Source organism: Cyprinodon variegatus, unplaced genomic scaffold (assembly GCF_000732505.1).
Source record: "Cyprinodon variegatus isolate N-32 unplaced genomic scaffold, C_variegatus-1.0 Scaffold901, whole genome shotgun sequence".
NCBI classification, from domain to species: Eukaryota; Metazoa; Chordata; class Actinopteri; order Cyprinodontiformes; family Cyprinodontidae; genus Cyprinodon; species Cyprinodon variegatus.
In genome coordinates, this window is record NW_015151354.1 from 175,741 (window position 1) to 193,881 (window position 18,141).

The 18,141-nt window shown below is 37.7% G+C and overlaps 1 protein-coding gene across 1 annotated transcript in view; it reads right to left on the reverse strand.

Annotated features, from left to right (window-relative positions):
• Positions 1-6,881: 6,881 nt before the first annotated feature.
• rassf9 (Ras association (RalGDS/AF-6) domain family (N-terminal) member 9) overlaps positions 6,882-18,141 on the reverse strand; it is an 18,451-nt gene continuing 7,191 nt past the window's right edge. The window contains exon 2 of the mRNA XM_015397971.1: positions 6,882-8,795. Within this exon, the coding sequence (XP_015253457.1) occupies positions 7,547-8,795 (1,249 nt within the window). The 3' untranslated portion in view covers positions 6,882-7,546. The remainder of the gene's footprint in view (positions 8,796-18,141) is intronic.

Consider the following 18,141-nt stretch of genomic DNA (forward strand, 5'->3'; position numbering starts at 1 on the left):
CTCCAGAGTGTTGATCAGCATAGGGGTGAGTAGAAAATGAAGGCTAATCATGTTTTGGGTGTAATATTCCTTTAATGTTTCTCTCCTTCCAAACCTAGAGGTACAGAGCAGAGCTAGGTCGTTCCAGTGTGAAGCAAGTGTTTACTCCCTGGTTCCTGATTTCCAGGATTTCACAACAGAGCACAGCATTTGGTATGTTATCCTTGAAAGAGAGCAGCAGCCTGCAAACATGGTGGTCAGCATGAGTTAAGGACCAGAAACGGTCTGAACAAAGCATCTTCATCCTTCATTTGCACAAGCTTACTGCTGCTGAATCATATTCACTTGGTGTTGGAATTTCAAGTGGGAAAGTAAGCAATTCCTTATAAACCGCTTCTTCAACATTAAATGGAGCTACCTTAGTATGAGGTACATTATGTTTCACTTATTGCTGCAAGTAAATCAAGTTTTGTAAATGGAAACTTGAATAACACATTTTTAAATTGAATTTGAAAATGATTGCCATCTAGAAATCAAAATTTGAAATTTTTTTTTGAAAAAAAAAATAGGGTTTTAAGATTAACTCTGCTGTTTTCTTGTATTTTGTTGTTTGTTTTTAATCTCTTTATTTCAGATTGAGTTTTATGATTTGGCTTCTTTTCGAATTAGGGTTGCAACCAATAAAAATGTTGCTAAGACCAATAGAAATGCGTCTTCGCTCCTCACGCCAGAGGAAAGTCAACCGTCAGGAGTGAAGAGAATGTGATCTGGGTAGTACAATTTAAAAAAGAGACATTTGAAAATGAAACTTAAACATATACAATCTGTAAGCTATTCTAGAGCTAAGGGACTCAAGCAGTAGAGGCAGCAGCTTGCTACTGCAAGCTCAGGAAGTGATCTCAGGAGCACATTGGTAGATTGGAGAAGCCTCCCAGGAAAATAAAACGCTAAAAGCCCAAGAGAGGCTACAGATACTCTGGCCTACTGTAGGTATTGAAGGTAACTGCAGAGGATGGAAGCAGAAAGGCAGATGATCGGCTAAGTCCACTGGGTGGAGAGGGTGTTGAAGGGAGAGGAGAGGGGCCGCGTCTTACCATGAGGAAGAGGACGGGCCATCGAAGGGGCGCAGGAAGAGACGATGGCAGGCTAGCATCTAGAGGCTAACTGCTGTAGGTGAAAGGAGGACAGCTGAGGCGACAGTGGTGTCAGTTGCAGGAGTTGGCCATGCAATCAGAGGGTTTTTGGTTCAAATTCCATCTCTGGGTTTCAGCGTTCATGTGTCCTTGGGCAAGACACTTAACCCACACTGCCTGCTGATGGTGGACATTGGGCCTGGTGGTGTGAGTGTACAGCAGCCTCACTTTTGATGGTGAGCTCCAGGGCAGCTGTGACTCCATTGTAGCTTGCCACCCTGTGCGTGAATGACTGAATCCAGAGTAAATTACTTTCATCAAGTCTCCTGACTTTGAAAGGCACTATGCAAGTACAGACCATTTAACATCACTGGAACCTGTGGGTGGACAGAGTGGCAATGTGCTGGTTGGTTTCTCTGCTGAATGTAGGACAATAAACAGTCCTTCTAGGGCTAAATTAAAATGGCTTTTTAAAAGCCGCTCACAAACACCTTAAGAACATTCTCCACTATATCCTTAATCAGCATTATTTTCTCTGTCTTCCATTTTGATTACAAAAAGATTGTCTCCACTACCTCTTTCACCAAAACAGCTGTCAATACATGATACTTTCTATTCCTCTGATATTCATTCTTGTCAATATAATTCGACAGAGGTATTGAAAAATTCCCCGAGATGCAGTGAGCTAATGTAAAAGAACCTCGTCATCACTTGAAAACTTAGGTAAAGCGGACCTTATGGAAGCCATTTTGTACCATGACAGCCTCAATGCAGCGGAGTGGGAGAGGCAGTCTGTGTTTGTGTATGTGTAGGGAGGGCGGTGATGTTGTTGCAGTCTGACTGTTAGATGTAGCTAAAAATTACACATTGTAGCTTTAAACATTTTCACCTGAATTTGTTGTATTCTATAACCGTGGTCCAGAGCTGCACAATATCATTCAACATGCCAAAAACGTGTTGTCCTTTAGAAACCCCTTATTAAGATCCATGTCAAACATTTTGAAATCCACCAACACTTAAGACAAGCAGAGCATGGCGAGAGTACCTCAGTGGCAATTTAAAAAATTCAAACCCAACATGCTACTCCTGGGTGGAGAATAAAATATTCAGACTCCTGACCGTCACCAATCCAGTGCAAGTCTCAATAGCATTATAATCTCCATCGTACGATTCCTTTACCTAACTGGCTGTATGGATGTCAGTGAGACACAAAACATTTCAAATCCGTCAGCAGGTGAGGCACCATCGCACGATTGTTCACAATGTAAGCTCTCTAGCCTTTCAGGCTTGCTTACTTAGAGGCTTGAGAAGGAGAAAGGGGAGAGGGGTTGAGCAATTACTTTGTGAAACAGATATCCCCGGCTTCTCCGCTCGGCCCTGAGCACAAAGTGTTAGTCTGTCAGCAGTACCTTCACTTGAAGAGATGGCTTGCTGTTTTTTGCTGCTTCCCTGGCGACCGTTTCATTTGATTATACGCTGCAGCGGCTGAAAGGCAGCTCTTAGGGAGCTTTGCCTTTTTCTCAGCAGTGACTCAGTCTGAGAAATCTTTAAACTGCTTTAAGTGGAGCTTTAACCCAAACGTCATCTAAAACAGCAAGCCGTCTGATCCTGTTTGGGCCGCTCTCATCTCATTTCATCAACAGCATGGAGAGAATTTTGTCAGAAGCAAAGAAAAAAGTTTTGTTTAAGGAAATAAAAAAAAAATAATAATTCTTTAATTTGAAGTATTAGAAGCAATACTTTTTATTATTATAAAGTTTTTTTTAAATGTTTTCACAGATAAAAAATTTTAGATTTTTTAAAATTTAATTGAGATTTGAAAAAGTGTAATCAACAAGTGAGGTTTTAACAGTGCAGTTTGCTTGTTATGTTTATTTTTATTTCTAATTTATTTTTAAGAATTAACTTTCCAATTTTATTTTTCTAAATTGTATTTATTTCTAACATCTAATTTTTATTTTTTAGCATTTTTTTTTTTGTTTGTTTGCAGATTTTAGTTTTATATTTTGTCATTTCTTCAAATTACAATTTACATTTACAAAACCAGATCTTTACAGGCAACACTAGTGGAACCACATTCCCTCCCTCCATAGAACTCACTCCAAGATCATCTTGTGCAGGTTTGCAGAAAAAGTCTTTATTAGAGAATGGAAACATTAACATGATCGATTTACATGTTCAGCAAATAAAAACCAGAAAAGCAGCAATCATAACAGATTTTTTTTTTTTTTTTTTTTTTCTTTGAGTGTGGCGTTTTATTCAGATGACTCAGCAGGAAAAAATAACTATAACATAAATAAATAGCTTTTACAATAACAAATGAGTTTATACAAATAAGTTTCTAATTTACAGCAGTTTCATCTTCATTTATGACCTTGTCATCAGATTTTTTTTAAATTTGTTCTAGATCCAAAACAATTAGGTGCTTGTTTTAATATAAAACATCATTACTTTAGTTAGATCTATTTAAAGACAGGCAGTAGATGCACTGAGAACCTAAAAGGGTAAACACCGTATTTCCCTTCAAACTAACCATGATGGGGGAAAAAAAATCTCTTTTCATTCAAATAAATACTCTCATTGTGCACTTTAACATTTTTTTTAATTGTTAGAAGCTTTTATAAAAAACTAAAACGGCATCAGTAGTTAGAACGACTTTAGAAAGATTTATTGCAAAAGTGACCTTTCTGAACAGTTTGTCTTCCTCTGTCTCTTGAGGAACAGCTGAGAAGCATGGAGTGCCCTGCAAAAAGTTCTTTTCTACGTTTGTTCGTCTATATTTGATTTATGTTACTTGGTAGATAAAAAGAAAGGGGTGTGTTGGAAAGAAAGAGTTTGATCAGGTGTAAACAGGGATCCTGTCCTTACTAAAAAAAAATAAGTCCACTGCATCGTTCTGCTACAACCGTATTAATTCTTCTTGCAAAAAACAAATAAGCAGAGTGCTATAATAGATTTTTTTATGGAGTCAGTTTTGCTAAATTATTGTTGCAAAGAAAGAACACTGTTTGCAAATGGAAATTTAAAGGAAAATACAATCCAGAAATTAAAGTTTAAACCTCCTTATTAAAAAAGGTTTTAATAGTATGTGTTGTTTACCAAGTTTTTTTTTTTTATGCATTTTTTTTCTAAATGTACATTTATAATTATATATGTATATAAATATCTATTTTTTAATCTTATTTGATCAAATCTCCCCTAGAGTTTTAATAGTAGTCACATTCTCTTCTCTTCTATGTCCTTTCCTCCAGAGCGAGGAGCCAAGATGCATTTCTAATGTTCTGCATGTACGTTAGAAACATTGTTATTGGTCAATAAGATTGAGCTATAAATCTCAATCTCAAAAAAGTCATTTGTATATGATGACATCTGTAAAAATATTGAACATTGTAAAACATTGAAAAAAACAAAACAAAATATATATATATATAAAAAAACTAAGAAAACAGCAAAATTATTCTTAAAACTCTTTTTCACTGTTTTGTTTCTGGATTGCATTATTTTTCCTTCAAATTTCTATTTACAAAACATGAAACAAAATTCATTCCACAGGATTTTCCACCTGAGTTGTGGATTTGTCCAGAGTTAACACGAACCTTGCTACTGGTTCTCTGATAAATGCTCCTCTTATTCAGCCTGCCAATACATTTGGACTCCCAGGTCATGGTAGGTTTGCTGATTTGTTTGGCTTTTGTTGGGGTAAGCAGTTTTTGAAGCCCTTCTTAAAGCCTCTACCTGACCCTCCTACTGTGTTCCTTGGTCTTCGCTGATGTTGTATTAATCTTTAAAAACTCTGAGGCCTTCATAGAAAAGTTGGATGTACTGTATAAACTCAGGGGGATGGATCTGAAACCTTGGATAATTTTCTATTTCATAGTATTCCCTTTGTGGTTGCAATGAAACAAGTATAATACTTCTGCAATGCAATTCCCACACTGCAAAAACAATTTACAAATAAGTGAAAATCTCTTAAAATCAGAGTATTTGCCCCTAATTTGAGCAGTTAAAAATGATGATCTGTGAATGGTATTATTTTGATCGTTAAATTAAGAAAATTAGATATTATGCACTTAAATTCTGCTCCATTCTATCTCTATTCTCCCACTTTGCAGAATCTGTTAGTTCAATCTCTAATGTTATTCCCTCTCTGCTTTTCTCATAGTAGCTTCATCTGTTCCTGTTTGGCTGTGATGCTATTCTGGAGAGAAATATCAGCTGTGGTGCTGCCATCAGCCTGTTTTCCAGTGTAGCCCTGTTTCTCTGACTGAGACTGTCTGGAAGTGTTCTCTTCATTCTCTGTCGTGGGAGCTGGCTCGGAGCTCGTCTGGATGTGTGTTTCGTGGATGAGGCCGCCTTTTACAGTTGCCTTTTGTATCTCTGCTTGTTTCTATTTGTCTGCTTCTGTCTCATTGAACCCCAGTCGGCCTCGGCAGATGGCCGCTTACACCGAGTCTAGTTATGTTGGAGGTTTCTTCCTGTTAAAAGGGAGTTTTTCCTCTCCACTGTCGCTGCAAGCATCCTTAGTGTGAGTGACTGGCTTCGAGTCAATGAGTCGATGCAATCAACTGATTTCCCTTAGATAGAAAACTTCTAACCAATCTGACTCTATGATCTGGTTGAATTGTCTCTGTAAAGTGGCTTGAGATGACATCTGTTGTGATTTGGTGCTATATAAATAAACTGAATTGAATTAAAATAAGACAATGTTTTTAATATCATAAACTTAAACTGACAATGATTTTATTCTAAATTTATTTTGTATTATATTACTGAACTCTTTCACTTATCTGCTCAATAAAAAAAGTTTAGGTAGTAAAGATTTTATTAACTGGTCAGATGAGTAGTTATTAATGCAGGTTGTCACATATCCAACCCAGCCTGTTGGGACTCATGTTTACAACAGAATATGAGCTGCTCCAGACTAACGAGGCCGCTTGGAAACAAAAGATTCAACCAACAAGTTTAACAGGAAATTTGCTTCAGGGAAAAACATGCACATAAAAAAGTTTTTCCTTATTACCTTTTTTTTTCCACTTTTGTTTCTGATTTGAAGTAGGAAAGAAAGGCCAAAAAAAAAAGACATGATGGTTAAGACCTTGACAGGTAAGTAATGGATGCACTGAGTCCCTTTAACAGCTTTCTGGTAAGTCAGCAACCAGCAACATGGTAGCAGAGGACTCGACTCAGAGGAAATTTGCTTTATCAAGCAAGCAAAACAAAAAAATCTGCCTCTCTTTCTATTTTTAGCTAAAATTTGGGTGGTCCCTGTGTGGCAAGAGATGACACGGAAACAGGATATAGTGAACATATTGCCTTCGTTGTCTGCCATCTTGCCTGCAGCAGGGTTTTCCTGTTGTCAGGTCCTGTCTTGCATTAATTATAAACCCTGTTTACTTTAACCTGAAACAAAACTTGAAGGTGGATAAAAAAAACCAAACACCTTGAATGAAAAAAAAGTAATAAAATGTGCTCTGGTCATCAAAGTGATCTAAATGAAGCACAACTGTTAAAAAACAACAAGGCAAAGAAGTGAAAAACACTAAAACAGTGAGGCTTAGATGCTGGACACTACAGCCTCATTTACATGTAGAAGTAGACAGAAAAACAGCAGTGGCAATGTAGTGTGTGTACATATATATATATATAATTAACTGTGCAATTTTTTGACCTAATTCATGAAGCAAATATTGCTTTTTCTTTCTCAATTTTTATGATAAAATTTAAAAAATCTCTCAATTTCAATAAAATCTGCATGACTAATGAATGCACTGATGAATGCACTAATGAATGCACTGATGAAGCAGCCAACATATGAACATATTGAGTGATACCAATACAAGAAAAGAAAAACAATGCAAATATTCCACTCTATCCCAAATCTGGACATTTTGCAGGCTTGTCTGCAGAGGCTTTTAAAGCCAAGCGAATAACCCACCTATATCTAAACTTAGCTTGACCACTAAAGGTTTTTACTATTGTTTGCTTTGGATGATCTTTTTTCATCCACTACTGTTCAGCCCTTTGCTTGTAAGCTCTTTCTAAGTAATAATTTCATCATTTTATTTGTATTTTTATACTAACTGAAACCTTTTTTATCATTTGCATCATTGGTAATTTTCCTGCAGGCATTTATGTATTGTTAAAGAAATGTTCTATAACTGATGACAGTGACTGAATGCTTGAAATCAATCAAAAGGGGTTTGATTAAACATTTCACGATTTACATATTAAGCAGTGGTGTCTTGAAGGTTTTAACAAAATAGCTTTTTTTTTTTTTACAAAAAATATGATAAACCTGAAAAAATAACCAATAAATATCACTCTATAAAAGCAAGAGTACATTTTTTTCTTGTTTAAAATAAATCTACATAGCCTAAAACGTCAAATAAACAAGACATGTTAAAGCATAACCTGTGACTGGTGTGAGTGTTTCTCTAAACATCTGTATCAAGCGGGGGAGGGAAGTCGAGACATGGCGACAGAGAGTCCTGACTGTGCGTGGAGCTAATCCCAGTGTCTGAGTCTGTGTCTGTAACGTCTGCAGGGGACAGGCTGGGTTTGGCTTTTACTGTCCTGGTCAGGCTATTCTGAGCTTCATCAAGGACAAGGCTGGGCTTCTTTTCCTCCATGCTGTCCATGATTTGCAGCGAGTTAAACTGAGTGGCCAGCTGCCAGCACTCCTGGTCCTTGGCTATCAGTGAACTGTCCAGAAACATCAACTGCTTGTCTATTTCCGCGACTTGGTTTTGCAGAGTCACTCCACTGATCAGGCTGTGTTTCATTTCATCCTGCAGCCTCTCCAGTTCTGCTTTGTAGAAAGACTCGTCCGTGTCAGGGAGAGCGGGAGCCGCGGCTCCTTTCTGCTCGCTGTCCTCTTCTGGAACCGCAGGGAGGCTAAACTTCCTTAACTCTGCGTCTATTTCCAAGGAAAGATGTATGATGAAATCTTCATGCCACTTAACCTGCGTTTCCAGTTGCTCAATGCTATCACAGGTGTAGAGGTACTTCTGCAGCTGCTCCTCATTGCTGGCTGCCAGGCTGCAGGCCTGATCCACTGAGCTTTCAGAGTCCCCCCTCTGCTGAGGGTGGTTCTGAACCCGCTCAATCTCCGCATCTAGTTCCCTCATCCGCTGGATCTGCTCTCTGATGGTGTGGTCTTGGTTGAGAATAAGCTGCACCATCCGTTCCACCTCTTCGGCGCCCGGGGAGCTCCGGTTTTCCTTGTGAAGCTGCTCCAGCTTCCGGAAAGCCTTTCTCACCATACGCTTCTGCTTGTCCACTGGCAGAGGCTGGGCGTACTGAGCTTGATTAAGCTCCCATCTCTTGGGCCGGGCACCTTTGGACTTTCCACCCTTCTTGGCTGCCTGTGGCACAAAATCGCTGGTCTTCATGAGAACAAACTGGATGAAGGGTCTTTCATCGCCCCAAGCATACCAGAGCCTCAGGATTCTGGTGAGAGGCGGTAACGCCCGTTCAATCCCTCTCCAGCGCTCCACAAGACAGAAGTCTTTGGGTTCCCCATCCAGGAGCCTTTTGCTCTCTGGTAGGGACTTGTGGTCCTCCAGTAAGGCCTGGATCATATCTGTGCATGTCGTGTGCTTTGTTACTCCACAGACGACCTTCTCCTCATTGCAGACGGTGACCTGAATCTCTTTCCCAACCACAGGATCAGCTTGTTTTGTCCTGAATGAAAGACAGAAAAACAAAGCTTACAATTGTGGCTTTGGAATGGCAGATTTGAAAGTTTTAGGTCTCTGCATTCATAATCATCTGGTGCAGTTTTTGCTAAATCCTTCTATGGTAGCAAAGTTTGGCTTTTTCATTTTCTTTTTTTTTTTTTTTACTTTAGACTTTCCATTTATCTTTTTTTTTTTTTTTTTTACTTTAGACTTTCCATTTATCTTTTGCATGACCCTTCTGGTCCCTGCAAACTGAAAATCAATTCAAACAATCATGGTCCGATTGGTTAGACTGCCACAGTTAGTTCAATAATCCATGACAGAGCTGGTTACACCTGAGGAGTAAGCTTTTTAAAAGTGTGATTAGGAAAGCTATTTATGATCAGATTTATGACAATTTGTTTTTAAAAACCCATTTAGAAAAAGGATTCAATGATACATTTTCAAATTACAGTATCTGATCTAATAATTAATACATACAACTAATATTTACGATTTAATAATTTCATTTAAGAAAAGAAAGATTAGATTTCTAATAGTATGATTTAAATGTTAAATTTGGAACACTGTTTTTCTTTTTCAGTGACTCTCCTGGTCCTCCATATAGGTTTTTATTGATGGAGTCACCAAGTTGAATACATGTTCACTCAAATATAAACAGGTACATATAGGCTAGCGGTTGTACTGGTTGTATAAAATTTATTGTTTAAACTCATTTAGTTTTTTCTAATTGGATTTGGTGCCTCTATGGGAGCAGAAAGAGTGTACTAAAGTGACCCCTCAGGAGCCAAAACAGGTACTAAAGTGTCCTGTTGGGAACCATAACTTGTGTTAAAATGTCGCCTTGGGAGCTACAGTAAAAAGCATACTAAAACCTTTCCAGTGTTTCATTGTCATTACACTGTCACAAGTACAGAGCAACAATATCCACTCTCTGCATTTGACCCATCCCCTTGGGGAGCAGTGGGCTGCCATTGTGCGGCACCCAGGGAGCAGTGTGGGGCTAAGGGTATTTTGCTCAGAGATCCAGAGTGACAGTCTGTGGAAGTGGGGCTTGAACCTTGGCCTCTGGATTCCAAGCTCTATTCCCTAACCACTAGGCAGCCACTCCCAAAACGCATATTACATTTTCCTCTTGGGAGCCAAATTGCATGCTAAAATGCCCCCTTGGTAGCTAAAGTACACGTTAAAGTGCCCTTTACAGTCAGTAGTCTAGCTGTAAAAAAAAAAAAAAAGAAGGGGGATAGTGGAATTTATTTTTTGAAAGCATACATATCCTAATTAGTCTATTAATCTAAAGCAGTATGTATGGTAGTTTTCTACTGGATTCACTTTGTTTTAGTCTTTTTCCTGCCTCACAAAGGAAGGCAGCAGCTTGACATGAAGCCATGACGGCAATTATTTTACATCCAAGTAGTCTGCAGTTCTTCATATACACACACACATCAATTTTAAAACAGATGGTATCGGCCAATACTGCAAAGCCATGTATCGGGTATCGGGTATCGGTATACCCGATACCCGATACATGGCATCAACGCCACACTAATGTATGGAATGGTTGTCACATGTCAGGTACGCCTGTCATTGACCTTGAGCAAGGCACCATTCAGTAGAACTGCAGTCAGTCCATAGACTGGCATGGCTATCACTGCCCATTTGCAGAGGACAAATGTTCCACTGGGATCAGCTTCACTTCTTCAATTTGATTTATTTTGCTCAGGCTACTCGTAAGCCCACGGCCCAACAAATGTTGAAAGGGCAATATTATTGCTATTACTATTAATATAGTAGAAATGTTACACATTCAGTAATAAAATGTCACATGGGAATGTATGGGGGGGGGATAGTCATTTAAGAAGGTGGATGTTTTTTTAAGATTTTTTTAAGAAGGGGGATGCCATCACCCCCCCACCCCTCCCCCAATTCCAGCACTGTTTACAGTGGTGAGGATGCACTATATATGCCCTTTTTGTTGTTTCCACCCCTGCCCTCACAAAGGTCTGTGCATGCCACTGTTCCTCTCTAAGCTGGTTGTATTATTGCATCCATAGCCTAAGAACAAAGGAACATCAGTACACTGTGTTCGTTAAATAACAACAACACTACAGTAGCTTCTTAAAGCAGTGGTAACAACAAGGTAGCCATGACTGACAGATGCAGATCCGAATTCATTCCAGCCCTTTTCATAACTAGTCAGTTAAATGCTTTTCCGTTACGCCGGTGAGCATAAAAACTAGATTCAGTCATTTTCTGCTCCCTTGCTTGATTCTAATAGGCCGTTACTCATCGTGTTACTCATCAGAGATGATCATTTAATGCTTTGGCTCTGAGCTATTTAATCCTCATTAGGTTTTTGTGTGAACCATAAAACTTTCAAAAATTGACCACTGATGAGCTGATGATGTCTTTTTTTTTCTTCAAAACCTAATGGAGCACCGGTAATATCCTGGACCTAATATCCACTCATTAAAATATATGCACACAGCCACAAGTAATCCGATCAGTAGATAACATAGCCAAACAGGCAAACCTGATTCTGAGATAAAGAAAGATGTATTATGTTTTCTGTTTGTTTGATCTGATGTTATTTATTTTGTTACGTCTATAACAGACTGCCAAGGTTCTCTCTCTGGATTACTTTTAAGCAAAGCACGCCAAAAAAATAAAAAATAAAATAACTCATAATATTTCTTTAATTACATTCCTAACTGAATAAAAAAAAACATAATTTGCATATTTTCACTGAGGTGACTCATGCTGTAGTCTGTTTGCTTTAAAGAAATGTAAGGTTTCAATTTGGCAATCTGGCAGATAACATTTAAAATGTGATGAACCTTTTAGTACTAATAAATCAAATGAATGTGTTGTCTCACTGTCTCAGTTTCCACTACATTCACACACTTTGTTTTGAATAGCAAGGCCAAACGAGATCAGTTAAGCTGCTGCTCACGAGGTGAATTATCAACCCATGCCTCTGCTTGTTCAGCTTTTATGGTTTTGTTTTGGAACAAAAGCTTATTTACATAAAAAAAACATCATTTGAATTGAGATCTTGTTCAGGTTAACCATCATAGAATTGATGCAACCTTTAGTTTGTATACACTGAATACTCTTGAACGGAATATTACAACATTTCAAGGGTCTTATAAAATATTCATATCTTTTGACCTATTTTCAAATTTTGCTCCTTTGAAAGAGCAAATGCTAATGGTCTTAGATATGACATAATGATAAAGAAGAAGGTAAAACTTAAAAGTGAGGAATACGTTTTTACTTAGGACCTCTTCTTTTGACACACTTTGCAAAAACTTTCGTCGTCAAGTGTGAGCTGTAGCAACGATTGAAAAAATCTCAGTATATGCCCAGATTTATATAGCCCAATTCAGTACAAAGACAATTCGGTATTCTTTATATAAATGAAACAATAAAATAGAAGAGAAGTTAAAGCAGAATAAAAGAATAAGCAGGTAAAAGATAAATACACGGCCCCAGAACAGAGCCTTGAAGAACCCTGCATGTAATTTTTCTGGTAACTGATTTAAAGTTCCCTACTGAAACATACAATTCCCTGTACTTCAGCAAATCAATAAAGGTAAAAAACAGCTGACATTATAAATTCACCTTTTTCAATTTCCACAGTGAACCTTCCTCAATAGAATCAACAGTAACAGTCAACTTAGTGTGCAAATACATGCAAAATGCATAACCAAAATATAACACAATATTACAAGAGTTTAAGGCATTATCTATTTAAAACGAATAATAACAGAACTATGCAAATAACACTTGTCTTTAGTAACAATACAATGATTATATAGTATTGTATCCGAATACAGTCTTTGAGTACTTTTACTTTTCAGAGTATCAGTACTTTACACAACCCTACCCCATGCCACTGTAGGGATTGTTCAACAAGGAAGCGATATTTTTACCCAGTTTCCTTCCACTACAGTGCTTAACCCGTTTTTCCTTCACCACCACCGAGCTTCCCCACATAGAACAGCTATGACAACATTTTCTGGACAATAAATTGCTTCAAAAATTCTTGCATAAAAAGAGTATACATATATATGTGCAGATTGTTGCACTTATTTTGAGAAAATTTTTCTCAAAAGAAGATTAATAATCTAAAAGAATCTGCTTTTGCACAGCATATCAATCCCAAATTAAAATCAAAAAAGCATTTTGGCTAAATTTATAATTGTTAGATTTGGTCAGATTGGCCATTTTTGCAATGCAGTGGAATAATGGAAGTATAAAAACGAGCAAAAACAAAATGAAAATGAGAATTCTGGGCCTGAGATAAGCCAAAAAAACTTACAATTGGAAAAGGGAAAACTGTATCTCAGCAAGATTTTTTAGATATAACACATTTTACAAGATAAATAATAAAATAAAATTCACTACAATTTGAGGTTTAAGAAGTTGTAGTAACCGCGTTCACGAGTCTATGGAAACCGGCAGACCAAACCAGACGAAGAAGAAGAAGAAGAAGAAATGTGCTGTTTACCTGTGCAAAGAAAGAAACAACGAAAGAAAAATGTCTGAGGACTTCAGTGTTGAGGAAGAGCATGAGTTCTTTGCCGAGCTGAATGCGCACTTTCATCTGGTTTGGTCTGCCGCGGTTTCCGTAGACTCGTGAAATCCTATACACTACTGTTTGTGCTCTAAAAACATTCTAAATGACTTCGTTTCGAGTAAATTATGGACGCTACCCACTCAGGACACTTGGAATACATTGGACGAGCAGTATGGAGGAATATTGACACGTTTTTTGTGGACTTTTATGGACCTTTCTGCCTCGGGCGCCATAGACCTCCATTATTTGAATGTCAGCAGACAGCAAGAAGCCTCCCAGATCTCCAGATGCATTTGAGATATCAAAAAAGTACTCCAGAGTGTTGTTCAGCATGGGGGTGAGTAGAAAATGAAGGCTAATCATGTTTTGGGTGTACTATTCCTTTAATAGTATCCTCCTCAAATGTAGCCTCTTTCTGTTTCTCTCCCTGATTATAATAAGCCTACTAAACTACAATGTGTAAAAGATTATTTATTTTCTAAGATAATAAAAGTGTTTATGTCCTTTCTGTTTTATCACTCGTTTGTGCCCGCTCTGTCCCATAAATGGGATCCTACTCTACATCCAACATTTTCAGTTTTGGATTTATACATAAATGGAATAATTTTGAGTTTTATGCTTGCCTTTCATTGTACTTTTATGGTATATAGTACATCATTTAAAGACAGACACAACTAAAATGCAGATAAACACAGTGTAATCATAAAAACAACAAAAATCCAATTAGATAAACTAAAGTTTGTGGTTGCTGTATGGGAGAATGTGAATAAATGTAATTCCTATGAATAGATTTGCATTCCGCTGTAGCTCCGCTTTAATCTCCCTAAATAATCTTTCTCTACCTTATCTGATGGTAATCACAAAACAGCAGGAGAAAATAAAGGTGATGTGGATATCTATTGTGTAATTTCAGAAGCCTACATGCTATGTCGCATTTAGATTTTTTTAAACTTGATGTTTTTGTAAACTTGTTTTTGAAAGAGCACAACATGGAAATAAGTTCTGTGCAAACTTTAACTGATTGAAGCACATTCATTACTTGAGTTAATGGATAAAGAGACCTGAAGTAAAGAAAGTAGCTGAGGCCACGCAACCCCGCCCCCGCCTTTGGCATTTCTAGACATCATGCGTGACAAATGCATCCACCGCTTTTAGGCTCCATAAACACTACTGCTGGAAAATTAAGGAGGCAGTTGGTGCAGCAAAAAGCCACACCTGTGTGGTCTGACACAATCCAACACAGCAGGGCCACGTTTAGTCATGCCTCTGCTTCTAGGAATACTATTTGTAAGATGTTTAAAAAGCACAAAAAACATACAGAAGTCAGCATTTTTTAAAGGATGTGGAATATATGAGGCAAAGAACACAGCAGCTTTATCAGTAAACTTTAAAACGGAGACACAAATGTTTTTCTACAGAAGAACATGTGACAAACATGTTGCTCCAGTCTCTTATGAAAATAACACCCAAATAAATACAATGTCCAGACTATTGTGTATTTTAGTGTGGGTGAGCCAAGGCCTCAGCTGTACAGGAAAAGGGTACAGCAACATGGGGAAACACCTGTGTTTGTCCTGAGCCACAATCACCGACTCTCAGGCAACATCCTGCTGCTGCAGTGGAATGACTGCGGGAGGAAAAGGAATAATGGATTCCATATTAGTCACTACCGGCCCATTTTCAGCTCAAGTCTAACACAGGGAGAAGGTTATCACATATCATATGAGTTATGGGCAACTGGAGTCCCTGTGCTTCTGCTTTGATTTGAAAACAGACTTCAAGAAACCAGAAGAAATGTAAACTTGGGGGGAAAAGAGGAAGATGTTATTTAAACTTCCTGATTATTACAATGTTTGACCAAAAACTATAAACTCAATCTCTAATGTCTCAAGCTAACATTAGGTAGTTAATTGGTAAGGCTAAGTGCTGGGATACCAGACCTGCCATCAGCTGCTAACACAGGGGCCAATAGGTGGAACTCATATTTTCCACATAGCTGAAATGAAAATGTTGAGGAGTAAGAATTCATCCCAAAGGGCACATGTGTAATAAACACTAATAAAAGCACTTTTGCTTAAAAGACAGGGATGTAAAATACTCTTTAAGTGCATTTTAAATGTTTTATGCATGCAGATTTAACCCCATGATGCCAACATTATGTCACCACCATGACTCCATGATCTTCTCTCTTGATTTTTATGCTCCTCTAGATTCTCTCTTACTCTGCTGGGAAGCTGTGTCTGTGACTCATATCAACTTCTGTCACTTTGAAGGTGGAACCATCCTGTGAAGATTGGCTATTTTTCATGAAATCCCACTTCCTAAAGTTATAGAGGACGATCTTTTATTTCTGGGTGGATCATCTAAATCAGTGGTCCTCCTAATTGTCAAGGATTCTGGTGATGTGTTTACGTAAGGCCGTTTCTGCCATCATGCTTTCGCAGTCCAGCGAAATATGATTGCCCAGTATCAGTATTTATCAGTTTATCAGTATTTCACTTGTGTTAATTTTTTAATAAGCACTATATAATGTAAAGGTCAATGAAACAAACATGAAACTGAAAACAACTGCAATTACTTACAAATCTAAAGCTGAAAAATCTGATTGCTGGGAGAGACCAGGCTCAGATGAATGAAAAAGGATGTAAACCCATCTGTTCCCTCAGCAAAAATTTTTATTTACATTTAACACAAAGTAGTTTAGTGCGCTTTCTATAATAGAAAGACAAAGGGACACTATTAACTGCTGCAGTTTTTTACCTGCCTGTTATGGGAACTCCAAGCTGCTCCATGTTAGACGCCAAGCAGCCTAAAGTTATGTTGTTCAAAGAAATAAGCCAAATTTATTTAGGAAAAGAACTCTATCAGTTTGTTTATATATAATTATTTTTAATAACATAATATATGTTATTTCTTTTGTAAGTAGAGTAAAACGATTATTTTTTGCCAGGTTGTCTTATATGATTAAGCTCTCAACCTTTTACAACCTCTACATTCCCTGAAGATAAGCTGTGAAAACGAGAAGTAAAATGTGTTTTGCTACTAGAGCAGACATTCCAATCATTCTAAATGAGAATTAGTAATGTAGTTTAACAGCCTAGTTAAATTACACCATCAAAGTTAGCCTTTAAATGGAGTTAATAGGTTGTATCTGTTACAAATTCACTTTATTCCTGCAGAATAAACCAACGTAGCTTCACAATCTTATTTATCAACTTTGCTGGAGAAGTTGAGGTCATAAGTAAAACATTTAAACTGAGCTGGAGCTTCAAGACTTTAAAGATGAATCACCTTAAAATTATGATTGCTATTCTTGAAGAAAATGTTGAAATGGCACCAAACCTTTTGAATGGAATCAGTTGCAAGGAATGCAGGAAGGCCTTAGCACTGTTTGCCAGAGCATACACAATTTTGCATGAATCAAAGAGCTGACTGCATCACAAATGAAACTCTGATAAGGGCTGACACTTTTTGTGCCTTTTTTGAATCTAGATTGAGAAAATAAGGGTGCCTTCATAGCTCTAACACCTTTTGCCTGATAAAAGATATAAATCCAACAGGGTTGTTTAAACAAACTGTACGGAAATGTACGGAATGCTGAAGTAGATTAAAGGATGCAAGTAGCCTGGTTGTCATTTCCCTGTCCATCTCCAAGTCGTCACATTAAGGATAGAAGGTGAGTAGTTAATGACACAGGACAGGTTGGAGCTCAGCGTTTCACACTTGAGTGGAGCCAAGAAACCCGAGCAGACTGGCTTGACCTCAGGTTGAACTTGCAGGCTCTGATGCACAGGTAGGCATCAGACATTTGGGAGGAAACCACTTCTAAATTATAGGAATGCAGGCTGCGGGTTTCTGTGTGGAAGGATTGCAGTGCAGCTCCACAGCGGTGGCACGGGCCCATTGTAACGCTCATAATAACAGCTCTGTAAGTCTCTGTTGTGTCATCAATTTGCAAGCTACAAGTTAGCACAGAGGAGTGCGTGCAGGCGGTTTTAACAGGTCATAGCAAATGATAGAATTTACAACCTTCAGTTGTTTCTGCAAGCCATCATGGATTAGACAACTTGAGTTAAATGTAATTATTAAACTTAACTGTTGAAATAATATATTATCTGGATTATATGTTGTATAAATTTATGCTATTTGATTACTTTCAGCATTTTCAGTGGAGCAGGTGGAGCAGCTGTCCTGTTGATTTAAAGAAGCACACTTCTTTACATCTTTTTTTAATATTGGCAGTAAATCTGCTCTCCCAGTTTAGGATTTTCTTGCTTTTTCTGAGCAACTGAAACATAATAAGACATCTTATATGGAGAAAAAGTAGTCAGCTGCCACATGAAGACTTCCTGCAGCTCCCTCACAATACAAAATCAAACAGTGAGTACAGATGGATAGATACATCTAATAACGCCTGATTTCAATGTCCTGCTATTACATATTTTGAGGCTGTTTAGATCAGACAAACATAAACGTTTGGAATTAGAGGTGTAAATCGGGATCCAAAAGGCATCGGAAGTCCTTCATGGTTATGACTTTTACCAGTGGGTTCACTAGTGGCCTATGCATTTCAGAAGAAAAAAGCCGCCCTGAATAAATTTATGTTTTTATGTTTCTTTTTTATTCAGTTGAACACCAGACTAATTAAAATATTACATGTTCTACATTAAGGTTTATATTAAGGTTCACATTAAGGCAGCACTCTTTCTGCTTATTCTTGTAACGCACATATATATATATATATATATATATATATATATATATATAT